General features: G+C 40.1%; 1 protein-coding gene across 2 annotated transcripts in view; it reads right to left on the bottom strand.

Annotated features, from left to right (window-relative positions):
• phf14 (PHD finger protein 14) overlaps positions 1-12,189 on the bottom strand; it is an 84,541-nt gene that overhangs the window by 38,088 nt on the left and 34,264 nt on the right. For both annotated transcript variants that reach the window (XM_061093211.1, XM_061093212.1), the window contains exons 14-16: positions 8,917-9,067; positions 1,716-1,769; positions 1,063-1,184 (exon numbers count right to left, since the gene is read on the bottom strand). In XM_061093211.1, the coding sequence (XP_060949194.1) occupies positions 1,063-1,184; positions 1,716-1,769; positions 8,917-9,067 (327 nt within the window). The remainder of the gene's footprint in view (positions 1-1,062; positions 1,185-1,715; positions 1,770-8,916; positions 9,068-12,189) is intronic.

Here is a 12,189-nt window from a genome sequence, read left to right as displayed (position 1 = left end):
CTGTAAATGAGGGGATTTAGTGCTGCAATTAATTAGGATTAATATGATTAATCCCTTGATTGTTTTCTGATAAACTGGTTCATCACTTGCATGAAAAAACATCACAAAATAATGAGAATATCTGACTTTTGCTTAAAAAAGCAACTTAGATGATTCTACAATTGTTAAAAGAGAAGGCAATTTAATTTTCTGTTGACTCACTAAATTGGAATTATGTTATTTCTGTTGCTCGACTGTTAAAGATTTGAACAAAGGGAGTTGTTTTGACTGAAATAAGTCGATGCAGTTGGACTGAATTTGTGATTTAAGTGATAGCAGTGGTGTTAGCATGACAGGACTGTTGAAGTAATGCAATCAGCTCTGCAGAATGTACAACACTCTGGATTTATAAAAACATCACGTAAAGATGCCGGAAGTGATGGGTTTGCATCAACAGAGGTTAGAAAGGTGGCAGATGACGTAGTAAAATAAATGTTTAACTGTTGTTCTGACTGCCACTTAACAATCTGTAGAATGGAAAAAATGGGAAAAGAGTATCGCACTCAAATGGTGAGTTGTTTCAACCCAGTAATTCCAGAAGTCGTTAAAGTGGTTGTGAATTCTGTTCAGTCAGAGGTCTGGTGAGAATGGACGGAATCTTTGTGTAAGAGATTCATCGCATGACTATGGGCTGACAGGGTGCCTGTTGTAATCTAGATTTTGTTGTCCCTCCACAGAATTCCAATATCAGAAAAGAATCCTGTTTATTAGATGCCTGACACCTGAAATCCCAAGGCAGGAGCAGAATAAACTGAGCTATTCATTAGGCCTTAATGAACTGTGCAAATGTGTGTGGCAGGTCAATATAGGAGGCCTATGGAGAAGATACCCTCAGTCCCCTCCTTCTGCACAGCACAGGCGGCCAGAGCCTAATGAAGACTGAACTTTAATCACCAGGAGGATATGGCTGCCTCATGAGATACACATACACACACACATCACCGCACCCACACATCATGTAAAATAACCCCACCTCCCTGCTCACACAGAAGCATGCACACGCGCACACAAACATTCTCTCACCTCACTAGGTTTTCGTTGTCGCCCGGTCCTTTGCAGGTTGTACACTCGGTTCTCATGTCTTCGGCTTTAGGTTTTTTCTGCAGTGCAGACTGCCGCCGACGGCGTTCCCGTGGCAGTGGTTCCTATGGAAACACGGCTGATTAGAATCGAGAGCTGGATGGGCACTTGTTGGAGAATGGGATGTAAACAGAAATTATATGTTGAACTGGGGAATTACAGAAACTACATTTCCTGAATGCAATTCCTCAAAGTGACCATGAGGGTTAACTGACATTTCTGGACTTTGATTTGAAGCTTTGCAGTTTTAAGGTGTAATCTCTAAGACTGGAGATCAAATTAATGGAGTTTTTGCTTTTCAGTTACACTATGGTGATTTCTCTGACTTGATATTGACAAATACTAAAAACTTACTGAGCTGACAGGGGTTGATGAAATGCATCAACCGATATCTTAGTTTTAGTAAGAAAAAACATGATGGGAAAATAAATTGGCCTTAGACAAATAAACCTTGATAACTCAAGAAAGTAAAGGGGGTTAAACACGGTTGATGTTTCTGATCAGAGCTGAACTAGTTTATGAGGAACAGAATATGTCAGTAGCATGTAAACTACAACAACAGCAGTGTCTTTGAATAGCAGCATAAAGAGATAAACCTCTGTTTTGTCTTCACAGATGGGAACTCTCTTCCTCTTCTGTCCTCTGGTTCTCTGTGAAACACAAACAAAGCAGAGTTCAGAAACACAATGCACTGCATCGTTACATTTTCATTCAGCTTTGTGGCTAAACAACTTCTTAGGATCAGAGCATAGGTGTAATATTTTCATCTTTGTGATTTCAGTTTTAATTTACTCTCTACAATCTCTGTTAACAGTGTGCGGCTGACAAAGGTCTGAGCTGATAAAAATAATGATCTAGGCTGCCTTTGGTTATTAAAATGCACTCACAGTGATAAGCTTTGCAAGTTGCACCGACTTCTCTTTAAACTTTTTTGCCCAGGATTTTTTTTCTCCGCCAACAACCCCATTCTATATGATTTATGTGACAATAAGTTGAGATGGAGCTCTGCAGACACAGCTCAGGGCTTAAACAAGTACTTCTGTGATGGATACTTATCTGTCTCCGTAAAACATGAAGCCAGAGTTGTCTAGGGGCAAAACCTACCTGATAATGAGCAGACCTAAAAGGTGACTGTTGTGTGAGTGAACTGTTTTGTATAATAGTTAGAGAGTTCATGTTTTTTCTGCAATTAGTTTCCCCCATCTTTCGTGTTGAAAATATGACCTTTAACAGCTGTTGTTTCTCCGTTTGAGTTCTGGTAGGGTTTTGAAATAAAGTGGATCCTTGCTTTGTTTTTTTATAATGCATACACAGGGAGAAACATGTGGGTGGCACAGTTCACATTATGCACCTAGCAGTTGGGTGGTAAAGCACTGATAAACGTAGTAATGCAGTGAATGTAAACCTTCATCGTAAACATATTTGTACAATCATCTTCTTACTATGAGTAACATGATTACATTCGAGGTTATTTCGTGGACATGAAATGTCTGATGTTAGGGTCTTGTTCTTCGCTTGCGTGACTTCCCTGCCCCCCCACTTCTGAAGCCTTTATATTGGGAGGGCCACATTCCACTCAGTCAGTGGGAGTAAATATATGTGTTCATATGAAATGCGATTTTATATTTTAACATTTGTGAAGATGTTGTGGTTTTGATTGTGAGGAGCTGAGCTGATCGATTCAGCACCCCTCTGTGTTTTAACCACTAATCCCTTGATTTGAACACATGAAAGCAGCCAGACTCAGCAGCATTAACAGCAAATCACTTGCATTGCTGCTCATGCTGTGGCACAGAATGTGATTTTTTCTCTGAAAACTAAACAGTACTGGATGAACATCTAGCAATGCCTCCATCTACTGCACAGGTCTGAGGGACAAAGAACCGAGCATGAAAGGAAAAAGAAATCAAACATCTCCTCCTTTCAGCGAGCAAGCAAGTGTTGGAGCTGCTAAGGAGGGTTTAAAAGGGCTAGAAAAATCTACAACATATTTAAACAGATTGTGAAAACAATTCCATCTGTTGCCTTTGGCTCGCCACTGCTCGCCAGATGGAGCACTTATCATTAAGAATGCTAACTGTAAGAATGCTGCCAGTTGGCGGCCGCAGACCTTCACCGTATCTCATGCAAAAGCAGCACCAGACAAAAGGCACAACATTATTTAATAAATTCGGCTTTAAAGTGGCGTCTGTGAAGGTAATCTATAAGGCCAGTGAGAGCTGGCTCAGCTGAATGACGCTCAGCCACACTGCACAGCTAATCTCAGGCTCTGCTCAGGTGAGGAAATTAAAACTGCAGGCAGTTTATGAGTACCCGGCAAAATCAATCTTTTAATTAAGTACATCAGTGCATCTTTAACAAGCATGAATCATTTCACACAGGATTAGAGAAATGAACAGAGCATAGGAAGCGGCAGTAACTAGATATATTAACTTAATTCTCCTAATTTCTAAATGATTAATGGCATATGTTCATATGGGAGGTTTTGATGCAAGCACTGTTGTGGGCTGATGCAGCAGCAAAACAGGTCCCATTAGCATGAGCATTTCATTTCCTTTCCTCGCACAAATACAGGCTTGAAGAGGATTCACTCATTTCTATATTTCTGCATATTATTCTTTTTAAGAACCATTTCACTGCAGCTGGAATCATTATAATTATTCGGCAATTAAAAAAATTCTAAATGATGAGGTGAATAAAAAAGCTGTGACACAACTCCCCCTTTTGTTTACAGAAGGCAGTTATGGTAGCATTTACATTGTATTTATGATTTTTAAATAATTGTTACACTCATGTTTAGACCAAATTTTTTAAATCCTGCCACCAATTCTGACCTGGATCAAGTCATGGACACTAATATTGAATATATAAAGAAGCAAAGATGTGTGTGTGTGTGTGTGTGTGTGTGTGTGTGTGTGTGTGTGTGTGTGTGTGTGTGTGTGTGTGTGTGTGTGTGTGTGTGCGTTGTGTGTGAGAGAGACAGAGGGCTGAGTCGATAAATGGGCAATAAATGTGAAAGATTGCCCACAGGACGCATATGCGTTCACGTAGCAAAAAGAATGGGGCAACATGCATCTCAGACACCTCTGAATGTGGTCTAAATGATCAGATCTCATATGTTTCCTCAATGGATCATGGGTGTGTTTAAAACTGAACACAGCTGACCTCTTGTGATTGGATCACTCAGGACTGATGTCAATGTAAACCTTGAACCCTCTACACCTATTTTTTATCTTTATTTACAAGTGTATGGAAAAGTCGCAATTGCTGTTTTCAGACATGACCTCCGGATGATGTCCGCATTATTGGGTCTAGACTTTCTTTGGCGGTTGTCCCTCACACATGAACAACGCAGCGAGAGATTCTAGGCTCGCACGCATTCACAACATAGAAATCCAGGGATCGGTCAGTCAAGGGGTGGTGCAGCAAGCGGAGGCAGGATCTAACTATCACGTGAGATTACGTATTTTTCGATTACTGCACATTGATAGCGACATCGGCTCTCATCACCAAAAGCTTTTTTAACATCTTCTACGGTATCGTCAATGTGTGCACCGTTTTTTTTTCGTTTCTTGAACTGTCGCATGTTAAAAACGTCATCAACCCACCCACTCCCTCACCCTCAAAAACTAATCCAAGATAAAGTTCCCAAAGCACAGGTCATTTTTCACTTAAATCTTCCACACAGAGAACAAATGTGTTAATGAACTGTGCTTGAATGAAGCTCAGACTGGCTACGCTCAGCAGGGCAGTGTAAAATCTGACTGCCTCATGGAGCATTAATTTTACAGCTGCGACAGTACGCACACAACATGCAAAATAAAATCCAGCTCGCAGGTTGACTTTACAGGTTTTACTCCAGTAGGCAATACTCACTACAGGCAATGAGTAACAGTCAGACTTGTTAACTGAGGGCCATATTAGCCTTTTTAGCCAGGATATGCATGTGTGTTCACACGCATACACGCACACAGTCCTATCGGCCATATGAACTGCCCGACTCACACACACACACACACACACGCACACACGCACACACGCACACACGCACACACGCACACACGCACACACGCACAGACACACGGCAGACGCGGAGGCCAGCAGGAGGTCGATTAGCCAGTCCTGATAAATTGAAACATGGCTTTAGAGAAGTGCCAGCGCTTGGGTGCCCTGGTAAAAGCATTAAACATGCAAAGCAGGGCCCTTTTAGCGGCTGCCATTGCACGCCTTGCATTTGAAGATAAATGCTGCACTGAAGTACTTCGCCCGAGTGGCTGTGGCTCCATAAAAAAAAAAAAAAAAGCCTCCTAATCCCTGAGAGCTCCAGCAGTCCTCAGCACATGTCTGGACGCAGGTTTCTAAACCTGAACAGAAAAACAAATTAACCCAGCCTGCCACTGTGCTCCAACACTACACTATATTACCCTCTGAGACAGATAGAGTGCAGAGTGTGGAGAAATGTCTGGGACACTCCTCCTTCTCTTTGTTAATTTCTCTATTTGTAACAAGAGACTGTAGACTGGAGCAGCTTCAGTGGCTCTCACGCCACTGTGAGCATTCAGTTACAATAGAAAAGTTCCCTCAAATCCCAGGTGAGTGGCAAGGGGTCACACACTGACAGTGGAAAAACAAAGAAGAAGTGACAGACAACCCCAGCCCCCCTCGTACCAGGCCCCTCCTCACCAGCAGGCTGTCGGATATCAATCTGGAGGGTTTTTCTTGAGGGAACGAGGAGGCAGCTCAGTATCACAAGATCAGAGTATGGTCGGTAGAGATAAGTGAGAGCCAGTGAGGGGTGGAAAGAGGGTTCTGTTCCCTCTCACAGCTGACACCAAACATTACACCACCAGCCGACAAAGTCCTCACGCTGTCTCTCTTTTATGGACAATGGAAAAAGTCAGATGGAAACTAACAGAGGATTTATGGCCACATGGACACAGTCGTAGTCTGTATGACTTTCAAAATCACGTGATTATCTGTCACTGATGCTGAAAAACTCAACATTCTTTTTGGTGGAAATAAAATTATGAACATACCTATTGTTTATCTGTTGGCTTGTCATTATTCTATATTGAGTCAGATTTTGTGGTTTTGCTCAATCTTGAAGATGGACAGATAAATTAAAAGGATTCAGTTTTGATTATTTGGTAGAAACCCCAAAAGCCTGCTTAAGATTGATGTGCATTAGGGATGTCAATCAGTGACCATTTGACCATTAACCAACAATTAGAAATTTGAACAGTTAAACATTCATCTGTCATCTCATTATACTTAGAATATTGGTTCAATCTGAGCATGTTGCGCTGAGTTCTGACTGAGGTTTGTAAAAAATATGCAGATCCAAATAGATCTAGTCCAGTTTGCCAATCTCAAGTCGTGATATGAGTGGGATCAAGAAAATTGATAGGCTGATTACATTATTCATATTTTATTTCAAATGTAACTATATATTTTATCTCTTTAGCTTAAAACAAATTTGGCGGAAATATGCCATTTCTGAATTTAATTTGATTGATTTGATTTTTGTAACAGCTTCCTCCGTCAGGGAACAACAGATCTAGTATTTGCTGTGTGAATGAAGTGTGGGTCCACATTTTTGGGGCAGACTGAGAGTAAATGTCTCCATCTCCTAAAGATTGGTTATATAAAATCGTCTGACCGCCGACCCTCCCTCAAAAGGTAATACAAAAGTTTTCTAGATTTTGTTTAGTTTTAGAGATTGTGTGTTACTGACTTGTATATGCCTCCAAACTGCCTTCTGCAACAAAAGCTTACAAATGTTGATTTTGAGCTCTGGGGAACAACTACCACCTTGTGTATATTTGTGATAACCTTAAGAAAAGACTGAGACTAATGAGAACTCAAGTTAATTATTGGAAATCAATAAATATCGATAAGTTAGAAAATAGTTTCATCAGTAAAACTCTGATTAGATTAGAGCAGTGGTTCTCAACCTTTTTTCAGTGATGTACCCCCTTTGAAAAAATTCTGCCGAGTACCCCCTTACCAGCGCAAAGCATTTTTGGTTGAAAGAAAGGTGTAATACACAGTGCTGTGCCATTAGTGTCTGATTTTAATAAACCTTGTAACTAGACACTTTCAAATTTAAAACTCCATCAATGTCCATAACATTGCTCATTTGTAGTGGTCTCTCTTGAACTATTTGGAAATAAAATGTTATAAAAATAACTAGACTTATATAACTAAATAATTATCTCAATTATAAATATAGATTTGTGCACATACAAATTATTATCAACTGAAAGTGACCTCTTTTGGGATCATAATAAAGATATGTTCTCAAACTGAACTCATGAACTTAACTATAGATAAACACTTCTTCAGAAACAAGAAAATCATTAACTTAATTTTAAATAAAAGTAAAAATGTCTTCTTTAAGGATCGAAAAAAATACTGATCTTAAATTTACAAACTGTCAACACTGGTGATCACATTGTTCCATTGAACTGAGTGAGTGCTTTTCCATTTACATTTTAGTGAGAAACTTGTGCTTATGCTTCACTGAGGATCTTTGTCAGCCTTGGTGGCAGGGAAGCAACTGCTGTGATCAAGCTCTTCTCCAGGCACAGTCTGTTTCTTTGCTTTGTTTTGATCACAGTCATTGCAGAGAAGGAGGCCTCACATAAATATGTGAAGGAAAAGGGTAGCAGTTGCTCCAAATCTTTCTGTCCCAGGTCAGGGTGCTCCTGCTTCACACACCCAGAACTGTGTGAGTGTGGATGTGGCAAACTTCACCTGGAGGCCACGGTCAGATCACACTTCCAGGAGTTTTTCCTGATAAGTGACAGGTAGCTTGTTTCCATTTGCTTTGGAGAGGCTTTTCGCATCGTGTCTTGAGATGACCTGAATTCAGAAAGTTTCCTCTTGAAAAACTCAGGTGGCTCACCAACATGACTTTCATGTTTTGTCTGGAGATACCACTGAAGATTTGCTGGCTTCATGCCACTGTTGGCTAATCTCACCCCACAGAAAGAACACAAAGTGTTAATAACCAAATCTATGTCATTGTTAATATTGTTGAAGTGTCTTTCTGTTCTTTTATTGTGAAATATTTGCTCGCTTTAAGGTCAGACAATTTCATTTCCGGTTTTGTAATACATGCTTTTATTTTGAAAGTGTTCCGGTGGAGACGCAGACTTCCTGTTATGAATCTGTAACTTCACAACAGAACAGTGTGATGTTTTAGCGACGCTCCGAAGAGACACACGCTCTCACAGTGCTGTTTAGGGAAGTTTCAAATAAACCTGAAAACATCAGTTAGAGTTTCAACCTTCTTGTGAATACTGAAGGAATTTTGCCGGCTCCGGTTTCGCCTTCTTTGGCACTTGTCCCTCCGTGTTTCAGCGGCACTGCTGCTGCGCTTCAACCCCGACTCGAGTTTTCAAGGCGGCAGTAATGACACGTGATGACAGGTGGCGTGTGCCAGGTTGGGTCAAACCATCGGTATGGGGGTACTCTGGGTTTTTAGGATAATGAAATTTGAATAGCCTACTGAATATAAAATTAAATTCATGAACTTACACTTATATTTCATTGAATATTTAATAAATAACAATTTTTAAAAGATTTTTGAATGGATGCTTATTTTAAATATATTTCAAAAAAATCTCACGTACCCCCTGGAGTACCTTCAAGTACCCCCAGGGGTACACGTACCCCCATTTGAGAACCACTGGATTAGAGGATGCTAACTTGCATGCATAACTTTTTAGTTAAAAAAACAACAGGTTTTCTTTAAGAAATTTGTTTCTGCTGATAACATTTAACATTTCTCACTTGTTGTTTCTTGGGCTCTGGCGACATCTCCTGTGGGATGAATTTGATTGGTCCTTTGATCTGTCTCCTGGACCTCTTGGTGCCATCAGGTAGCGTCTCCATGGCAATATCGGCCTCATCACTGCTGGCCTGGTCACACTCGGAGCATTGCCTGAGGAGAAGGAAGAGAGCAGCTAATGTCGTAAAATGTTCTTGTAAATACTTAACACTGTCCTCTGAAAATATAAGGTCTGACTGACTGCTTGGACATTAAAAACGTTATGGACCATAACACAAGTATCTGGTATCGTGAGCATGCAGTGGCATAACAGCAAATAGTGCTGCACACTTACTACACCTTCTGCACACATTGTTATTATTATTATCTGTTATTATGAGAAGTGTATAAATGTTTTGAAACTCTGGCGGGACAAATTTAAATATGGTAGGCTTCTACAGTCTAGATTATTTAGGGGAAACACTTCAGTAAACCTGGGATAATTAAAATGAAAGCAATCTTCATCCAGACAAGCGCTTGAAGGTATAGTTCACCCAAAAATGAAAATTCATTCATTATCTACTCATCACTATGCCAATGGAGGGTGAAGAGTTTGAGTCCACAACAAACGTGTGGAGTGTCAGGGGTAAACAGCTATGCAGTCTCCATCAGCATAGTGGTAAGTAGATAATGAGTGAATTTAAATTTTTCGATGAACTATCCCCTTAGGCCACCTATCAGGAATAAGCGCTGTCCATTCAGAAACATACAGTTACACATACACTGTCATGTGCATGCCATTGTAAAGGGGAAGCAGATTGTCTACTCTACAGAAGGTTGCTTTGTTACAGAAAATACTAAGAATGAGGAGCAGCAATAGTGAAATGTAGGAGCAGGGATTTCTCTTCTTAATGACCAACTGATGAGGAGGAGGAACAGTGATGTTGTTGCTGTCAGTGAAGAATAATGATTTCTGGTTGACGAACAGTACCAGGAACTAATCCTGGGTTAACTGTGAAGGCCTTTAAGTCCATTTGTAATAGCCTTAATACAAAGTGTATATAATTAAGATCAACAGATTAATTCTCATAAATCATAAAGTAAAGTGGAATCTTTCTAAAAAAGTTTATAAAATTCATCCAGGTAGAATTTATTGGAGGAGAGTTGGAGTACACTGCATTGTAAGGGTACTTGAAGTTAAAGTTCTAGTTTAAATCCGAAGGTCAAATCCTGAAACCTTTTTGGAAACTGTAGTATATTTTGAGAGGAGATGGGAGTCGTCATTGTGATTTAGTGCCAACGATGGATCACACATCCCATCACATTTCATCCACAAGGTGAAGAGAAATGGAGATAAACATCCTCACCTCCTGGATTTGTTTTACCCTTTGGAAACTATAAACAAACCTTATCGGAGGTCCTTGCCCATACACAAACCACACAACCAGATAATACTGATATTTACTGCATTGAGTCAAAGTGAGACCCGGGAATGAGCATTGCCTTACAATAAGATTCTGCCTCCTCTGTTTGTGTGCCATAACGGCACAGTCTCAATTCTATAATTACTTATTATTCTGGCATCCACGCATCAAATATTTACAATTGTTTCTAATAAATGAAAAGAGCTTTGTGCTCATTTTCTTCTGAAAGCAAGTGACTTAGTCCATGCACAAACAAACTATGCTACACACTCACAACCACATCCTGACATGTAACTGCAGAGTGATCTCTGCATTTCTTCAATTTACAAGAGTAAGAGGAAATGCTTCTTCCTTTTTCATCACCAAATATCCTCTCAAGATAAGGAACTGTAATCGAGAGTAGAGCCTCTAACATTTCTCCCATCTCCGCATCCATCACCTGATAATCCTACTGCCACTGCCTGGCCTCAAATGTCAGGATTAATATGAATAAACAAACTCTAACGTCATGATAAATTACGGCTCCAATCTGACGGAGAATGAGAATCAAACCCTGTTCACACTCACATAATGAAAGTGCTCTGTGACTCGAACTGTCAGAAGAATTCTTTTTTTATTTTCACATCAAAACAATAGACCGCTAGAGCTGAAGAAGGCTGCAGTGAAACTGAGACAATCACCAGGTATGTGTCTGCTGACGACCGATGTCTTTAGACAGTTAGGCCCTGTCCCAATTCCTCTGCCTTGGCCCTACCCTTAGATATGAATTGCCCTTCGCTAGGAGTGTCCACACAAACCCACAGGGGACAGGGCGAGTTAATCTTCCCCCAATAATAAGGCCATCGCTCGCTACATAATCAGCAGCCAACCAACATTATGACAGTGACAAACAATATCAACCAACGTTATTATAGTAACAACCAATATCAACCAACATTATTATACTGAAACATGTGACAACGATTGATCTATTGATCAATACACAGTCAGTCAGCGTATTTACATCAGTTATTTCACTGAAAAGTTTTCCTGTCCATAGAAATTTCTGCCCAGTATTAAAAACGTTATAACATGATTAAAGGAGTATTTTTTCTTTTTAATTCATATATACGGGACACGGGAGTTACACACGTTGCTCTAACTCAGACTGTTTGCATGCTCGTTTTGACAGCGTGAATTGCGTTTTTTCTGTAACCTTTGTCAGAGAGATTCAATGACATTTCCATTGCTACTGGATTAAAATAAGATATTCTTCAGGGTTTCAAAAAAAATGTGTGGTTATTTCGAAAGATTTCATACTTACATTTACAAGGTAAGGTTTACAAGGTATTTCTTTCTATCTCTTCATTTCTAGGGGGGGTTCTGAATACACACCGGTTTAAGGGTTGTTTGAACGGCGAGATGGCCACCACCCCTACATCACATGGAGAAACGGGACAACTCTAACCCTTCACGGCCACGCACAAAACTAAGGGGGAGGGCCAATTGGTAGGGCTGAGGAGTGAATATGGACAAGACCTTACTGAACCCAGAGGAATTTACACCAAGTATGAAATATGAATGATCGCCATTATGTGTGACACTACCTTTGAACCAAGGTATTTCCATATTGATGTAAACTTTCTCAAATGAAAGCTGAGACTTGTCACTTTAATGTATTATCTATTATTTCATTTCAAACTGAATTGAGTGAAACTAGGGCTGAAGAACAAAGTGTTTAACTGTCTAAAATGTATATGTTGTGAACCGTATATCTATTGCTTTATGTTCTTCAATTAGTATGTTGTGTTAAAGCTTTTGTGTAAAAAAAAACACAACCACAGCTTACATACAGTGGCCCTGCCCCTACCTGCCCTGTCCCTCTGATATTCA

This window comes from Limanda limanda, chromosome 19 (assembly GCF_963576545.1).
Source record: "Limanda limanda chromosome 19, fLimLim1.1, whole genome shotgun sequence".
Taxonomy (NCBI): Eukaryota; Metazoa; Chordata; class Actinopteri; order Pleuronectiformes; family Pleuronectidae; genus Limanda; species Limanda limanda.
The sequence above is the reverse complement of the archived record's forward strand: the minus strand, read 5'-3'. Positions and strand labels throughout refer to the sequence as shown.